This window comes from Oryza brachyantha, chromosome 3, assembly GCF_000231095.2.
Source record: "Oryza brachyantha chromosome 3, ObraRS2, whole genome shotgun sequence".
NCBI lineage: Eukaryota > Viridiplantae > Streptophyta > Magnoliopsida > Poales > Poaceae > Oryza > Oryza brachyantha.
In genome coordinates, this window is record NC_023165.2 from 24,507,390 (window position 1) to 24,526,383 (window position 18,994).

General features: G+C 43.7%; 3 protein-coding genes across 3 annotated transcripts; 1 reads left to right on the plus strand and 2 right to left on the minus strand.

Moving 5' to 3' along the window:
• Nucleotides 1–125: 125 nt before the first annotated feature.
• Nucleotides 126–4,480, minus strand: LOC102700791. The gene is made up of 3 exons (XM_006651714.3): nt 3,493–4,480; nt 2,337–2,524; nt 126–862 (listed from the first exon to the last, which is right to left on the minus strand). The coding sequence occupies exons 1-3, from the start codon at nt 4,388–4,390 to the stop codon at nt 443–445; spliced, it is 1,506 nt and encodes a 501-aa protein (XP_006651777.2). The 5' UTR covers nt 4,391–4,480; the 3' UTR covers nt 126–442.
• Nucleotides 4,481–8,150: 3,670 nt separating this feature from the next.
• Nucleotides 8,151–10,056, minus strand: LOC102703665 (lecithin-cholesterol acyltransferase-like 1). Its single transcript, XM_006650475.3, has 2 exons — nt 9,397–10,056; nt 8,151–9,309 (listed from the first exon to the last, which is right to left on the minus strand). Exons 1-2 carry the CDS (start codon nt 9,855–9,857, stop codon nt 8,367–8,369), a joined length of 1,404 nt encoding a protein of 467 aa, XP_006650538.3. The 5' UTR covers nt 9,858–10,056; the 3' UTR covers nt 8,151–8,366.
• A 4,251-nt stretch (nt 10,057–14,307) lies between these two features.
• On the plus strand, nt 14,308–15,344 carry LOC107303803. The gene has a single exon (XM_040522666.1). It carries the CDS (start codon nt 14,356–14,358, stop codon nt 14,812–14,814), a length of 459 nt encoding a protein of 152 aa, XP_040378600.1. The 5' UTR covers nt 14,308–14,355; the 3' UTR covers nt 14,815–15,344.
• Nucleotides 15,345–18,994: the final 3,650 nt, after the last annotated feature.

The window sequence follows — 18,994 nt, forward strand, 5'->3', positions numbered from 1 at the left end:
TAGTTTCAGGAAGCAGTACAATTTTGTATATAACACCCAGTACAGTATGTTGTCATTGGAAATACAATACTCCAGACTGGTATCATGCTCTCTCTGTGTATATACTGATGTGCAACCCTTTGGAGACCAACCAATGATAGAACTTTTGTTGTCGAGAACTTGTGGCATCACAAATGCTTTTATGTACACAGATTAAAAAAATAAGATTACAAACCGTGACGCTGCTGACCACAGTGCTTCCATCGGTGCAGCTTGAACCAAAACAAAGCAGCTCTACTTTTCACTGCTTCCCATTCCAACCGGGCAGCTTGAACCAAAACAAGACGGCTCTACTTTCACTGTACAACTTTCATTCTATTGACAAAACGATTTCAACCTCTTCCCTTGTACAGTAGAAAAGGAAAGTTTCCAATACACAAACCGAAGTTGGCGTTGAACTGAATCATTTCTCATCATCGTCCTCCAAGTCACTGAAAGACACATCTTCTTCATCGCCTATGGGAATTGTTGTGTGCCCGGCGAGCTCCGCCTCCTCATCGAACCAATCATCTATGTCATCATCAAAGCTTTCCTGCAAAACATTTGGGGTCTTGCTATCCTTGGTCAGCTGCTCTTTGATGACTGATTTGTCCACTACTGCAACTTCAGTTACTTGGATAGGATGCTTTTCGGTCTCAAAATCTGTTATGGGGATGACAGAAGCAGTCTGTTGTAGCATAGATGGGAATACTTCTGGAATATCTTTAGAGGTATCCTCCTCTGAATGCATGCCGAAATCATCTTTACGATGATATAGTTGCTCCGTTTCAAGCTTTGACTGGTGCTGCAAACATTGCATAAGCATCGCTCTGGCATCAACAATCTGCAAGAACAAAAAAAGGTTTATAGTTACCTGCTAAAGAGAGTTTAGCTTAGGTTCTTTTATGCAGATATTGCCAGTGCTTACTGCTTAGTTGGCAAAGGGAGGAAAAACTTATCAAGCATTTATCACAATGAATACATTAACAAGCAGGTTTGCTGTGTTGTTTATGCAGCAGGATCCTCATTTAAACCACATGTTCCTCTATTCAAGCAGTTTTGGTAAGTGGTAACGGGACAAAACTATTGCTATTTATTTAGCCTGATTTCAGGAGGGTCTCTCACACAGGAAGCCTTAGCCAAGATATACAAACATGTTTAAGATTTCTGATTAACTGATCATAGTAGGTAGAATATGCCACTTGGTTGGTAACTCAAGGACCAATGAGTGCTTTAATCAATTCCAATATCTGCCCATGTAATTTTCTAGAACTGCCAACTCCTAAATCTGCATGTATGGTCAAATATGCTACCTTTTGTAACAGGAGTAACTAACAGCTGGGTTAGCTTCAACGATAATTGGAGGCAAGGCTAGCTTTGCTCACTTTCCTTTGTGACTGAGCACTAAAATAACACATCTAGAATCTGTGTAGTGTACTGGGCATGAAGCATGAAACTTTTCACCAATAGTCTTCTTAGGAAAGCTGATTTACCAACACATACGAAGAATGCAACTGACTGGAGGACAGACATCCACAACTACTATCAACAAATACAACCTAACCTGGATTGGGTAAGCTAAGCTGCCTAACGGGTCAGGGGCATAGAAGGCTCTCTACACTTCTACTGGCAAGTTTTTTGTCCACATAAAATTACATAACTTGCTCGATTTATCAGCACATACTGATGTCTGTGGTTGACATTTCTAGGGTCAGCAGCACTCCATGCATGAACTGCTTCAATATGGCTACTGTTCAGCTTTCAAGTGTGGGTGCTGTTCACATGGTTGTTTAGATTAAATTGATTTTCATAATCTCAGAGATAATTTTTTCAACAGTGAAGTCACCCTATAAGTATGGGTCATATCTCTGTTCCTTAAAGCAAGAAATAAAAAAGAGTCTTTACTATTTAGTCTCTCCCTCTTCTCCCCTGCCATTGCAGTGCAGCCTCCATGGTGTCGTCATGCCACTTGGGTGCAGACACATCAAATAGGACTAAAGGCCCTTATCCCAACCATGCTCGGATCTTCCCTTTAGCACATTCGTAGCACGTATACAAGTAGTGACAATTCAAGGGCGAACTGATTCTGGTTTCCAAATCTATGCCATTTTGGCTTTTCAGAGGGAAAACTTTCCATTGTTTGTTGTTTACAATTAGTGGTGTTGAAGTAACCAGTGAGTAAATGTTCAATGCTAACACTGTTGAGTAAAAGCACACAAAAAAGCCACTTCATACTCTACTGAATTGAATTTGTTATGGGGAACAGTTGATATTACAAATAGAGAAAAAAATCAATAGCAACAATGGAGATCATTTACCTGTGGTGTTGACAGAAGCTCAGCATCCTGCTTGTTCAGTCTAGGATGTAGGAGCACAAAATAAATTTTCCAAAAGCATTCTTCACTCATATGGATTGGGCATAGTTCAATCCGCAAAGCAGCTAATCTGGGAGCAAGTTGCTCAATAGCCAACGCATGCTCTTGCTGAGCATTCGACATGTCAAAACCTGAAGAATGACAAGATTATTGAATGTTAATAAACCACTTTCAAAGTGCAGAGAGAAAATAAGGTAAGATTAATACACTAAATACGTCAGACTACATGCCTTTCTATTAAAATTAAGACACATGAGTTCCTTAACAAAAACTAAACATTGACACTTGCTGTGTCAGCACAATCCACATATTACAAGAGTGGCACCCAACATTGCAGAAGACACTTGAAAACATTAAGAAATCAATGCATACAGAGGGTTTTATGAATTTTTCTGATAACCAGTGTGCTCAGCATGTTGACAGAAAACCATCTCCCATGCTATTATCCTATCCGTTAGGGAATTGTCACTCTAGGCTAATATTCCTTGGAGTAATGTTCAATGTCCTATGACATGCAACAAGCTGACCCAGTGCGCACCTTGGACCACAATAATTTGGCAAAATATTTCTTGATATAAAATACCAGTACTACGAATGCATTATCACTGTAAAATCCATGCACAACTTTATGACCCTGATATCCTAGATATGGGAGCTACTCAGTAAAACATTCGTAGCAACAGTTTAAGGTGTCAAACATAAATGCAAATACAATGATGACATCAGCAATCACAAGGTAATTTATCAGTGAAAAAATAATACATATGATTATATCTACTGCTTACACAATTCATTATCCTGTTTAAGATAGTCAGGTATCATACACCCGATTACCCCAAATCTCCATCAGTGTGTTGCCTTGTTTTCACTGTAATGTGCGACACTATCAATGCAAAACAGAAACAACTAAATGTCTATTATAACCACAGTATCTTTTAGCATGCCTATACAATCCTGAGAACACTTAGAATAGCATAATGCACCTACGGCGCATCTTTTCATGGTCAAACAAATACATAATATTTCTAACTGGAGCAATTCAGTTTACCTAAATATGTAAGCTATAACTTGTACTAGTAGTGAGGAGAGAATAAATTACATGAGAATGGTCCATCAGACTCATCATCATCAGGGAGAAGCGGGAAGTCAAGCCAGGTCTCCGGGTGCCTGGCGATGTTAGTGGCGAATGCAAGCACCTCCTCGGTGATTCCTATCACATCCCACTCCTCTTCGACCTCCTCCTCCTTCTCATCATGTCTTACCGTCTCCAACTCCAACTCATGATCATCCCGCTCTTTATGCATTACCTGGCCGTCATCCAATTCATGTCTTAACCTCTCCTCCCACTCATGCCTCCCCTCATCGTTGTCCACCTGAGGTCTCGCTTCATCGTCGCCCACCCCATGCCGTACTCTCTTTTCCCAATCATGCCTCACCTCGAAGTCCTCAGCCTCATGTCTTGCCCTATCCGCCGCCACCTCCTCTATTGGAAACATCACCCGTTCCTCCTCACCGTTCCTCACCGCATCCGGCAATTCCTCCTCATCGTCGTCTTCATCGGCGAAGAAATTGGAGGCCATCCTAGAGAATCCGGACACGGCCTTGTGATTCGAGATCCGCGAGATCCCGCTCTTGAACCTCCCGCCGATCTCGGCGAAATCGCTGCGGATCCCGGCGATCTCAGGCGGCGTCTGGGCGGTTCCATATCCGGTCTCCGCCGATGGCGGGGAGGGCGAGGGCGATGTCTCCCCGGGCGGGGGCGCGAGGAAATTGGCGACCCCCCAGAACTGGCGGGTTAGGGTTTTGGACAGCTCGGTGAGGTCCTCCTTGACGCCCTCCGCCGCGCCCGAATGCGGAGGTTGGGGAGGCACGGGTGGCGGCGTCGGCGGCGGGGTTCGCGCGGAGGGAGACGGGGTGGCTGCGGCGGTGGCGTCAGGGTCGTCGTCATCGCCGGGGATGTTGAGGGAGGTGGCGAGGGAGCGGGCGAGCCATGACATCTCCGGCGATCGCCGGCGGCGGCGGCGGGTCGCGTCGCGTGGGGTTGGGGTTGGGTGAACTTTGGGTTGGTTCAACCGGGCTGCTTTCGTTTCTCCGGGCTCGCGTTTGAAACGCACACGGGTTGACACAAGAGACAGAAAGAGACGGGTGGCTTGCTGCGCTGCCACTGGGCCCGGCCCTCCCCCTCGTGTCGTCGCGCTTGTTACCCCAGCTGCCATCCAGTACGGCCCGTGCGGCAGTTCTTGAATCTGGTTCGTCCAATTTCAATCCGAGGGTCGCTTGATGTGGTGGGTTGGGCTGTGATGGGCTTAAAGAGTTAGGACGTCCACTTTAGAGGAAGAGGATCGCGTATGTTATGTCAAGGAGACTTTTGTCACTGTGCTCCATTGTCTATGGGCTAACATGTCACACGTCAGAGAATCTCATTTTCACTTTAGGTCCACTTAACTGCAAACGTTTGAGAATTGAAATAACTTGGATGAGCAACTTTTTTATAGAAATTCTTTTTCACAAATCACTTCATTTAATAAATCACTACATTTAGGACACGAAACATTCTATTTAGGAGCTTGAAAAGGATGTCGATAAAAATCTTAAATTTACAATTAAAAAAACACAATCTCGATGGTTTTGAGAATGGTTTCAGCTGATATGACAACTTCGTGGTTTATTTGACTTGTTTTCCTTCTATATGGTGTTTACGTGGTATTGTAGGAGAAATAACAAACAAAAACAATACGTGGGGCCCTATATACAGCCACATAAAAAGCATGGAAGATTAAATCAGGTACCCAAGAGTAATTTGATCATGATGACACCAAAAAAATTTATCAACATATCCTAGATTTTAACATTTTATAGAAAAAAATTTTAACATCATTAGGCATAAGATGACGTTACTAAGGACCACGAGCTCTATTTTTTTAAGGTAATGGAAGGCCACATGTTCTAATGTTGCAAACCAGGACACAACCTAGATTTGATTTGCATTGGTTTTAGAAGCCAAAGAACACTATATACCCGGTTTATACAGTATTATGGGACCTAAAGAAGACTTTTTTTTCCCCAAGAGTTTTAATTTGAAGTATCTCGAGTGGGTCGTCCCACTTATTTTGACTGCCCAAAGGTATAATCCCCAAAAAATATTTATGAAAATGAGGGGGGGGGGGGGTGTACCGATGTTAAATGACAAAATTTAAGCAGTTTAATATATAAGTCTAAAGATGAAATGAAACAAGAAATCTATAGATTTGTGGATTATATTTATAGAATAAAAAATGTTATTAATTCTAATGTTGTGATCATTGTCAATACATCACTGTTTGAGCAATAATTTGTCGAAAAGTCATCTAGTGCGACAATGACAACTAGGCACTAATGTAAGTGTCAACATCTCACTCAAAAAACGTAATCCGTCCATTATTACTCCTAACGTCAAATATTAATGATAGGGGTGTCAGGAGGGAGTAGATTTCTTTTCCTTTTTGCAAAACTTGCCCAGAACTTAATTTTACCATTTCATCCCAGAGAGAACTACAAGATTCCTAAAAATGAATTATGCATGGACCTAATACAATATACACGGGTGAATTCTTACGAAGTCCTCTGATTTAAAGGATCTGGCCAGAAATTTCCATAATAATCCTTCCTTTCATGTACTTTTGGGAGGATTTCAAACATAAGTTCAAACCTTTGTGGTTTTAATTTCAGGGAAATTCAACTATTTGCTACTGTAGGAGATGACGCTCTTCAAATACGATTTTAGTGTTGTCCCTAATTGTTTTGCCACTAAAGCTCTCTAAAATATCCACCATGCCCCTTAACTCTCTCACTCCACATCTTTTTCATTATTCTCTAATCAAACCATATGTGTGGTAACCACATGACTTGGGCAAAGAGAAGGTGGTGGTGGAGGAGGAGCTCTCAAAGAGAGACATTGACGATGATGGTGGAGAAGCGCAAACCCCTCACCTCATTTCACTACTCCACCCTCTAGAGCCTATGATGCAAAGTTCGAGAGTTCTCCATTGGTGAGTATGGTGATATTGCCAATGGAGATAGGGTCATGGGCTCACAGGAGAAGGCCGATAGGGGAGGAAGTGTGAGTGCATTTAATTTTTTTTGCAGCTGCTATAATGCTATGTTTATATATGTGCCACTCTATGTCAAATGCCCCTTTATATGTGGAAACTCTCCAAATGCCTCAGTTAGTTTTGGTCTAACAAATTTTTTATCGAAGAAAGTCGTTCTCTTAACTATTTGCCACTTTTGTCTATGTGGCGTGTCACTGTGAAAGGTGACATAGGCCCACATACCAGGTCTTCTCCCTACCACCCGCTCCTCTTCTTCCTCGTTTGTTCTCGTCGATGGAGGAGGTGAGGACAGTGAGACGTCGAGGCAAACGGTGAAGAGGCGGAGATATGTGGTGAGGATGTAGGAAGCGCGGAGACGACATCGACGATGGCAACGCCAGAGACGGTGGGCATCAAGCAAAGGCAGCGGGTGCCGCCGTTGAGGAGTCATGCTAGGATCTCAAGGTGATGGACCTGCATGTGTTCGCCGATGAGAACAGACAAGAAAAAGAGGAGTGGGTGGTGGCGAGAGGACCTGACATGTGTGCCCATGTCGCTTTCGATTATGGCGATCCACGGTGGCACGCCATGTAGGTAAAAGTAGCAAATAGTTAAAGAAATCGACTCTCTTCGATGACAAGTTTTTAAAACCAAAGTTAATCAGGACATTTGGAGAGTTGTCAGATATAAAAGCGGCAAATAGTTAAATTCCCCTCTGATATGCTAGAGTTGTTTTATGTACGGGCTCAATTAAGCTGTAGCTGGCCCACTAAATCCATTTTTATTGATCTCTACGGGTAAAAAGTACAGCAGTCAAAAACGAAATTTAACAAGGATCGTAATTGCACTTTGTACTCCTTAATCAGATTTTTGCGGACTTTAGGACCGTAGCTGATTAGATCACGCCTTGCTTTATACCATGTACTTTGTGACTTGATGCCACACTGTATTAGTTGCAACCAAATGTAAATGCGAATTCAGACTTGAATTGTATCTTAACTCTTAAGGAAGCCCTTTTCAATTGTACTCATGCATTGTACTGTAGATAAATTCAATTGCTTTAATGAATGAAAATACTGGCAATGCAAATCTGCCAATTTGATACTACTACTATGGCGAACAAACAAGTAACATCTGAAAAGAATGACCCCGAGTTTCGTAAGGTTAATTAGATCCATCCCATTATAAATTTATCTATTTTAAAATGTCATAAAGATGTTATATAATTTTAGAAATATTTAAGATATGCCATTAGAATTTTTCTTTGACCGAATTGCTCTTTGCACCTACAAAGGGGTAGTGAACAACAGAGTGGCAATATGGTCTAATTTTTTTAAAAAAAATGTACCAAAAGAGTATGGAGTGACATATTTTGAATAGTTGTGCAATTATAATGACATCCTTACAATTAATCAAATAGTAATAACATATTTCAAAACTAACAAATTGATAATGACATGAATCTAATTAACCCAATTTCATACCGCTAATCTGATACTACTATTACTCTCCCACTGTATTACGGACGACACAATTGACTTTTTATTATTTGATCATTCAGTTTATTAAAAAAGTTATACACAAAAATATAAGCTATAATTAAAACATATTTAACAATAAATCCAATAACAACGGATAATTAATACACATACGTTTTGTAAATAAAATAGATAATTAAATATGTGATAAAAGTAAACAATATTATCTATTAAAATACTACTCTAAGATACAAAGTAAGTACTAAACAAGCATGTTTTAATTTTCTCTTATTTGTGGCTTCTGCTAATTGGCTTGTCAACGTGCAAAAAACATGCACCTGAATCCAAGCCCCAGCGAGCTAGTACTAGCTAGCTGAGCAAGCAAATTCTCAACGATTTAAAGAAGCAAATTTCAAGCGAGTAATCTACTTGTACAAAACATCCTGAGACGATCGATGGATAGAGGGGCTCGTGGCGTTCAGATTGATGGCGTCGATGACCCTCAAGATCTGGTCGAGCGCGTTCTTGTCGTTGAGGATGCCGGAGTGCGACACCTTGGGCAGCTCGACCACCTCCACCACCTGCTCCGGCGAGCCCGACCACGCCTTGATCGGGCCGACGAGGCTGGCGAGGTTGACCGTCCCGTCGCCGTCGCCGTACACCACCTTCTCGGGGCCGGCCTCGAAGCCTTCCTCCCCGTACACGAGGCTCTCCACGGTGTCGACGCCGGTGCCGACGAGGCACGTCACCGGCACGCCGGGCTCCGGCAGGGCCTCGACGAGCGGCCGGATCCGCTCGCGGTAGGGCTCCACCCCCTCGGCGAACCCGATGTCCCGCAGGAACTGCGTCATGTTCTTGGCGGAGTAGGACCGGTTGTGGTAGCGCGACTCCACCAGCGTGGTGTTGCCGAACACCCGTGGCGCCGGGAGCAGCCAGAGGTTGCTCTCGGCGGACCGCTGCTCGTCGCGGATGAGCGACGCGTCGACGAACGGCACGCCGAGGGTGTTGCCGGAGGCGAAGGTGAGCATCTCCTGCACCGACCCGCCCCACGGCGCGGACAGCGTCACCAGCCGCCTCACGTGCTCCGCGCGCCACGCCGGCGGGCTGCGCGCCAGCAGCTGCAGCGCGTACAGACCGCCCAGGCTGTGCGCCACGAGGATCGCCGGCCTGCCGCCATTGGCCGCGCACGCCGACTCCACCAGCTTCCTCAGCCGCTGCAGGAACGCGCTGCCCACCCGCGATGGGTGCCCCGGCCCGGCCAGCCCGTACCGGAAGTCGTACGGCGCGCCGAACAGGTCGAACCCCTCCTCGTACCCGGCCTCCTTCTCCAGCGTGCTCGCCAGCACGTTCATGTACCCCGTCAGTAGCCTGCGCATCCATTGCATTTTGCACAAATCGCGCCATTGATCGAAATGGTAGCTTCAATTTGGTGCGCGTGCGCGCGTGCGTGCTTACTTGAGGTTGGGGTCGAGGTAGCGGAGGGTGGAGGTGGAGCCGAAGTCGGAGACCCTGGTCTCGACGCCGGGGGTGTTGCGGTAGTCGTCGGCGGCCCGGTCGTAGTGGAGCGTCATCCGGTCGGCGAAGCAGCGGGTGAGCGGCGCCACCACGACGGACAGGTCGAACCACAGGCGGAACCAGCCGCCGCGGCCCCGCACCACGGGCCACACCCGGCACGCGAAGCTCGACGGGCTGTACTCCTCCGTCAGCCGCGCCTCCAGCTGGTTCCCGCCGGCGCCGGGGATCAGGATGACCGGGTGCAGCTGCAGCCGCCGCTCCCGCCGCCGCCCCACGCCGCCAACCCTCGCCGCCGACGCGCAGCAGCAGCACGGCGACAGCATGGCCGCGAGCAGCACGAGCGCGACCACGGCCGCACGAGCCACCGATGATGCCTCAGGCTCAGCCCCACTCCTCCCCATGACGCCTCCTGTCCTGTGATCGATCCGGCTCTGGTTGTCTCTTGTGCTGCTATGGATTTGGGTGACTCTTTTCTCTTGCTTTCGTGTGGTGAAGCTGCATCCGACTGAGACCGACCTGGATCGCTGGGAGCCGCTAAAAAAATGGCAACCGGAGGAGACGGTGGTGGTTACGTCGTCCTTCCAGCAGCAGGTACTCACAGTCACAGTCAGCGTTAGTGTCAGTACGCACCAGGACGCGCGCGAGGCTGTGATTAGCCGCGCGGGGAATATTGCACGGGCGGCGCGCCTGCGGCTCTCTCGCCGGACACGACCGCGCGTTTAGGATCGGATGGACGTACGAGGTTGAAGGGCGGAAAGCGCGGATGGTTCAGATTTCACGCCAAGTGAGGGGGAAATTAGGCGGCTGAAAGTTTGACGATTTAGCCCTTTCGATAAATTTATTTCAAAAATAAAACAAGTTTTACATCACTAATACAAATGAATGAAAATCGAGGCACGAGAGATCGAACACAAGAATACAAGACCTTAACCAAGAAACCAAATGTCCAATATTATCGCTATGCTTATGTTTATAAGCATTTTGAATTTTTAACCTTAAATTTAAACTAGATTTTAGGGTTTTTTTATCGTATTTTATTTTTCAGCCTTGACTTTTGGATCGTTGATAACATATATATAAAAATATTATTAGCAAATTATTTTTTTATTTACAAATAATCTGTTTGATTTTTCTCTGAAAAAAACCAAACAATCATCCTCCAAAGTAGCAAACCACTGAGCATGTTAATCCTTCTTGAACGTGGCACACCTATCTTTTAGGTGGTACTCCCTCTGTTTCATGTTATAATATATTTTTATTTTTTCTAATTTTATTTATGAACAAATGTATATGTGTTATACATATGTCGAGATTTCATATAAATTTAAAAAAAGTTAAAATATGTTATAACTCGAAATTGAGGTAATACTGTGCATAGCCCCTAGGGATTCAACGTTTTTTTAGGCAGAAGGGATTCAACGTTAATACCCTAGGTATTGAGAGGTTGGATCTTAGAGCCAACCTATAATCTATTTTTTCTTTTTGAAGTTTTAGGCTGGGCTTACTTTTAAAATAAGTTTTCGGAAAGGGCCAAAGTGCTAAAATTTCAGGGAAAGCTGCTTGACTGGTGCTGCGTTGATCGGGGAATGTTAGTTGCTACGCAAAAGCAAAGCCGTTAGCTAAGCTAACTTATTAATGAGTTACTTCAGGAATGTACTAACCGGGAAGAAGATAATAGTATGGTCCATAGCGTGATTGCATTGTGCTTTTCAAGCAAATTAAATCGACAGGTTGCTTCGAGTATGGACATTTCCAGTATTATTCCACTATCTTCTCCAAGTCGCGATCTGCAATTAATTGGTAGGGAGATTTGATCGAACGGCTCATCATTAGACCAGTCTCACACAAATCTAGTACAGCATTGTGTACGAGCTGGTAAGATATACACACGTTTCCCGAAATGTTTTGCCAAGTTTCAAAATTTATTCAGAGCTTATGCATTTTGCCTACCATCGCACTGGTATTTCTCCCCATGTAAACATATTATGACTGTATGGGCTCTCAACTACACGGAAGCACATCCCCTGACTTTAAGTCAAAAGATCTTGCTCCCAACTACAGTCACTCATTAAACCAAATTGTACTTAAATCCTAACAATTTTAAATGAACTACGACCTCCCCTTTTAATATATAAGTATTTATAAGATCCAAATCATGGTACTGGTACCATAACATAAGTATTTCTGATATTATTCATAATAATGCTTGTTCTATTAATTAATTTTTGTTTTATCCTAACAGAGTCTTCCACGCCGATTTATCTTTATTTACTGAGAGACACCACAATCTTTTTTTCTTAACTTAAACACATGCTAAATAATATAATATTGTTTATATTTTTGAAACAAATAGATTAGATCGTATTTCACATAGCAGCTGCATTAATTCAATAATCTAACTGAATATATATGGGAAAGTATTCTAAACCCTCGAGGGAATATCCACTCATCTATTGCATGCTATCCAAATAGTTATAAAAAATTAAAAAAAATGAAGATAGATTAATATAAGATACATCACTAAACATACAAGTTCTACAATCCACAACAAAAATAACAAATTGATATACATATATTCATAGTCATATTTGTTTTTTTGTTATGTATCGTAGAAGTCATATTTGAACTTGCATATTTGCTAGTGATATATCTCATACTAATCTATCTTCATATTTTTTTTAAAATTTTTTGATGACTATTTGGATAGCATGTAATAAACGAGGGGATGTCCCTCGAGGGTTTAAAATCCACTCCCAATATATATCACTCTGAAATGAACACATAGCCTGCACAAACCTAGTAAGCCATTCTGCTGCAACGCTCTCGGCTCTTCTGCTTTCTGGTTGCAATCTGCTCAAGCTCAACCGCGACCCCTCGCCCAGGCACGCCGCAGCCGCAGACGCGTTCTTCCTCGCGCGGCCGGACAGCGAGGCCGTGATCGCGTATTCTCGCCTGCTTCCGTCGACTCGTCCTCGTCCTACGGCAGGGCCGCATCCGGCCTGTGGGCTGAACAAAATCAAGAAAAGAAAATGAGCTTCATTTAGCTAATGGGCCTCTGGTTAAAAGGGAAACGCAAACACCCCCATTGAGGCCTCCCCTTTAGGCCCACGATCAATTGGTCAAAGAAATACGTACTGCCAAAAAACTCTTGTCAACAGGGTCATAAGCGTTCAACTTAATCAGGCTCACTTTAATTGACACAATCACATCACTGACCACATCAGGGTACAAAGCTATGCGTTCAACTTAAGCACGCTCTTAATTACATTCCCTTGTACTCCCTTTGTTCCCCAATACAAGCCATAACTACCACTAACCCAAATATCAATAAAGAGTTATAACTATCTTTCCGTACTGCATGCATGTAACATAATTGAATATTTTGATGATAAAAAAATATGATGGTTAATGCATACTCGCATGCACGACTTATTTTATGGGACGAAGAAAAATATGATTATGTCTTATATTATGAAATAGAGGGAGTACTTGGTATAAAAAACAAGTCAAGTCAGTTGTCTTGGTCCACCAGGTATAACCTTGTTGCACTGACAGCAAATGCTTCATCTAATAATCTACTATATCCATTCTAAAATAAGATTATTCTTACTTGTTTTGACTTGACTCAAAATAATTTGTGTGAATAATCATCCTATTGGAGTTATAAAAGCAATAAATAAATGTACATAACTAGAGCAATTGCATTGAGATTAAACTAGAGAACAATTGCATTGAGATTAGTATAGCGAATGATATTGTAGTCTTTTTTTTTCCTTCTGTATTGGCACGCGTGTAAGGGGTGAAAAAAAATTATTTTGGAACGAAAATAATAATGCCCACCTAGCACACTTTGATCAAACTCAAGGCAAGCATTGTGCAAGGCTCTTGCAGGATAATTTCACATGTCATTAGCCAAATGAGAATGGTTGATCAACTCATAGGCAATTCCATAAATTTTCTTTTATACTCGTAGCTGTCAAGATGCACACTGCATGCGACCTTGACCTCTGATTTTATATATTCCCCCGTCTGATGATTCCAGCAAGTCAAACACTATATCGAGGCAACCGAAAAGCGAAAACTATTTCTTTCTAACATCGCATGACGCGCCAAAGAATTCCAAGCTAGCGACGGGAGAGCCCGCTTGATTTGATCCAGCCAAGCCCCCACGGCCGAGGAGACTAGACCAACAACAGGGATTATCTTTTCGGTTTTGTATAAAAAAACCAAACAATATATTCACAAATAGAATAATTTATAAATAAAATTTTATATATGCGTTCTTACCTATCTAAAAATAAATGCTGAAAAATAAACCATGATATAAAAAAATCCTAAAATCAATTTCAAATTTAAGGTTGGAAATTCAAATTTTGACTTGTAAATTATAAGGGTCATATTTTGTCTTTTGAAAAGAAAAGGACAAATGTCATATTTACAAATGAAAAATAATTTGTGAATAAAACTTTTATATATATATTTATAATGATCTAAAAGCTAGTGCTAGAAAATAAACCATAATAAAAACACTTAAAATCAACTTCAAACTTAAAATTAAAAATTTAAATTTTTCTTATAAATATAAGCAAGAAAGTGAGGGTGATAAGCCTAAGCGAAATAACGAGACTGAAAAGAAAAAGGGTAAGCCCCGTGGGTGAGGCCGTGACAGCCGCGTCCTCCGAACAATCCGGCCGGTCCAAGCACCGGTGAGGTGCACCACCGATGGCGACGGGTCAATTTCAAACAGCATCGAGCGCTTCGCGTCGCTTGGAACGAGTCGCCCGCCTGCGTCTCGCCTCTCTCCCTACATAAGCGGAGTCGAGCAGAGCTGCGCAGAGCAGAGGAGGGAGTTTCTCGCCGGTTTGGTCGTCCGTCGTCCAACTGCCGGAGCGCGCGTGCATGGCGGCGGCGGCGGGGACGGGGACTAGGGGGATGCGGGCGCTGGCCATGCTGGGGCGGTGCGTGCGGGCGCCGTTCCGCGTGCTGGTGCGCGCGCGCGACCTGTACGTGAGCCGGATGGCGGCGTGCGCCGGCGGCGGCGGGAGGGGCGCGGCGCCGGTGGGGCTGGTCGCGGTGCCGCGGTGCCAGAGCCACGGGTTCTACCGGTCGGCGGGGAGCAGCACCGACGACGACATACGCGAGCTCATCCGGGCGGCCTCCCGCGCCGGCCCGCCCAGGGCCAGGGCCACCGGCGTCGGCCCGCGGAGCCGCAGCGCGGCCGTCGGGAGGATCGACGAGGACCGGCCGTGCGAGTTCGGCGGCCTCGACGCCAGGACGCTAGTCATGGCTCCCAAGAGCAAGAGCTGCACCGTCGGGCCAACCGCCCGGACGGCGCACCGGGTTGGCCCCACCGCTTGATCCACATCGCCGGACTGATCCATCGCGCGCGGTGCACGCACCATGGCACCACGCGCAGTAACTTGTCATGTGTCATTGAAATCGAAACAAGAGCGTGAGCGTCACATCTGTTTATGCACTATTTAATTCATTCAAGAGCAAATTACGTAAATATACGGTTCGAAAACTATTTTCAAAAATGGCTTGTTTACTCTTGCCACCCCGAAGGCGTGAACATTCTTCATCTCCATACAAGAAGGACTGGCCCGGAGGTCCCTATTACCTAGGGATAGGGATGAGAACAGGTCGGGTTCGGAGCAGGCAGACCAATTACCCGCTCATTAACTAGAAAGCTACAAGCAGATAAAAAGTTACACGGACTCTAGTTTGTTTCCGAATCTATCTGCATGCTTTTAGATCAATCGGACTCCTTTTTCAATCCGATTCATACTCCATCAGCTGAATCCAAGTGGTTTTATTACACCTTTTCTTCAGTCCGATTACTCTTCTTTCTTGTCCGATTCGGTCATTTTTGCTGATTCTTCAGCGGTTATTTCTAAATTCTGGCGTTAACAGGGGACTTTAGGCCGATATTAGCTCCATGGGTACTGGTTTTACCCCATTTTCATATTCTAATAGAGTTTTTATCTATCGGATATCGGGTTCGGCGCCCATTGCCATCCCTAAGAACACCTCCAATACAGAGTGCTTAGTGAAGTGCTTAACAACATAATTAAACTAAATACTGTATTGATTTTTTTACACAAACATCTCTATTTAGCGCTGCATTAGAGGTGCATAAGTGACACCTAGGACGAACGCCATGACAAGGTCCACCCCAAGCCTTGGCATTGAGATAAAAGACCTAGGCGATTTTAAGGGTGATGTGGAGCAATACGCTTTATTTTTATTTTTAAACTAATTATTAAAATCTGTTTATTTTCTTAACTATACTTAAAAAATGATTAAATAGGGTCTATTTGGACTGCAGCGACGGGGGTCATCTCGGTTCAGGAGACGGTCGCGCCTTTCTTGACCGTGGCTGGCTATTCAAGAACGGGTGGCGGGCCTGCAGGTGCGAGCTGCGGAAATTGCTCGCTGTCCTGTGTGTTCACAAGACATGTTTAGGCCAATCTTATTGGCAGTTTCACTTCGGTTCATTCACCTTTTTATTTTTACTCATGCTAGTAGTCTACTCATATTAATAAGTCAGAATTTAAATTTTTAACATTAACTAAAGTTAATTTTGAGATTTTTCGTCAAAGTATTTTTTAGTTTTGGTTTTAGATCGTTAAAAATATGTATATAAAGGTTTTATTCAGAAATTAGTTTTCGTTTGCAAATATGCAATTTGACTTTTTCATAAAAAACCAAGCAATCTATATTATCATTTCGATGATCATCTAAATATATTCTCTTTATATTAGTTATCACTCCAATACAATATCTATATTACATTCTCTATTAATATTTTATAACTACCTATCCTCATGTTCTTACCCTTTTCTCTTGTAATGGATGTTGAGACATCGAGTGACGAGAGAAACTCTAAATATGGTGTTTATAAAGAATGCTCTATTTTTCAAGAATGTGATAGAATATTTACTGGCGCAACTTTCTTCTCGACATATTATATTTTGAGTAAAATATGGTAGCGGTCCTTAAACTTAAGGGCAGGTATCATCTAGGTCTATAAACTTGCAAATCATGTAATTAGACCACTAAACTTGCTAAATGTACCATCGTCGGTCCAAAAATCTATTTCACCGCGGTTGCGCCGACGTGGCATGCCACGTGCACAGATGAGCTGGCCTACACCGCCTTTTCTCATGTGCACAGTGCGTGACACCAGCGGCTAGCCGCACTTGTTTTGTTTCATTGAGCCCCCCCTCGTTTTCTCATTTTATTTCGACACCCACAGTTGTTTCATCTTCCCTGGAGTGCCCTAGCGCAGAGTGCAACGGCGGAGATCGTGAGGGGGTGATCGCCGGAGAAATAGGTTCCAGCAAAAGCGCAGAGGTGAGATTGGCTGCTATGGCCTCCCGCCGGCCATAATCCCGGGGAGGCAAGATTGGCTGCTGTGATGAATGATGCATGTTTGCTATTTCCAAATGTTTTACAGGACATTTCATATGCTAGAACAAAACAAAGCAGTTGCAATTCTCTGCTGAAAAAATTTAGAGATGTCAATTTTCAGAACATAATCTCATATTTCAGCGACACATAATAGCATTCAGCATACATTTTTCATACATGGTTCAGATTCAGTGTACACAAAAGGTCACTCAAGTGCCAAATATATTCCAGCTGACGCAAAATACAACACCAGTACATCAATATCCATCAAACTTTGGTATCTAGCTCGAGTACACCACAGCACCAGTACACCAATACATCCAGCTTGAGCCTTCCATAGCCTTCAACCCAGTCGCTCCGCCGCCGAAGCCTACCGAGACCTGCTCCGCTGAAGAACCCTGCCGCGGCACACTCCGTCGCTGAACCCTGCCGACACCTGCTCCGCCGCCGAACCATGCCGCGACCTGCTCCGCCGACGAACCACGTCGCGACCTGCTCCGCCACCGAACCTTGCCCTCAATCGCAGCCCTAGTCGCCGCTCGGATTTTGGACGCTCTGGGGAAGAAGAAGCAGCGGTGGAAATCAAATGAGAAGAAAAGGAAGGGCTTGAATGAAAAACGACAAGGTGCGGGCGGGACATCACACACGGTGTGGGCCAGCTCATCTGTGCACGTGGCATGCCACGTCGGCGCGACCACGGTAAAACGGATTTTTGGACCGACGATGGTACATTTAGCAAGTTTAGTGGCCTAATTACACGATTTGCAAGTTAATGGATTTGGATGATATCCGCCCTTAAGTTTAAGGGTCGCTACTGTATTTTACTCTTATATTTTTAAGATGGAGAATGCGACGAAGCATCTATCGGGCAATGCTCTGAAGACGCTAACATCTTTCAGTATCAAGCCATTGTTGATATATATCTGTATATACATTGAGGTTGGTTAGTAGTTTGTCTTCTCACCATCTTTTGATTTCTTATTTGCTTATAGCTTAATTAACCATAACTCGATAATAATTCGCTGTAGCTTTTTCAAAGTAAATACCGGGTCATACTTATCTTAAAAGAATATTCGTTGGTTGCCACTTGCATTGGTCTGATTTTTTTCCAATGTGAGATGAATTTAGCGAATTTATTATTACTAAATTTATTTTTAAAATATTTATAGAAATATTTTTATTTTAAAAATTACGAAACTAATCTCCTCTCCCCTAACCGGTGCGTAAGGTGTATAAAACACTATCTGTTTGAGCGGGATAGATGATATGGCCCGCGGGAGATGGCCATTAGGGACAGGACGGAGCAGAGATTTAGAGTGCTGCTTGCAAAATTACCACGCTGCCATTTTGTAGGAGGCTAGAGGGCTTTAAGGGAGCCACCTACAAAAAGGACATATATCCCCAATGATCGGTATCCACGCTCCACTCACCGTCTGCCACGTCACCTATCGTGTCCTTCTAAAGAGCGTTTTATACATCACGCATGACGCGAGTAGGTTAGTTTTCTAGTTTTTTAAAATGGAGTATATTTTCATAAATATTTTTTTAAAAAAATTAATAATAAAAAAATTCGAAATTGTCGGTCCCTTGTTGATATCAGTAGCAGCAGCCTTTACCTACTTTCTCCGTCTGTATTGGTGTGCATCTTCCGGAAGCGAGGAGATGAAATGCAGATTACCTGATTTTGGTGGCTCCATGGGCACACTTGTGTTTTTACCACAAACTAAACACCATTAAGCTGATTTAACGAACCATGAAAACTCTACTTTTTCGTTCAAAAAAGTGAGAGCAAAATCGTCAAGGCTAAAAAGAAGTGGTAAAATCATAATTATAGTTAAAAAAAGGGCAAGAACACAACCTTTAATTTGTACAAATATAGTGAGTACACTGGTAGCTAGCTGAAGAGATTGTGAATCATCCCAGCAACATATATGTTTTTTTCTTTGGCCGACCGCACGTTATCAAGACTGAAAGAGAGTTAGCTACAAATATTAATTGTTAGAACGGCAAGAAGCTATTGAAATTTGAAAGCCAAGCTCCAGTAACCGGCCCAATATGTTCCCCCCGCTAACCAACTTGCACGCCCGGCCAGATGTCCGGTCTGCTCCGACTCCCACTTGATTTG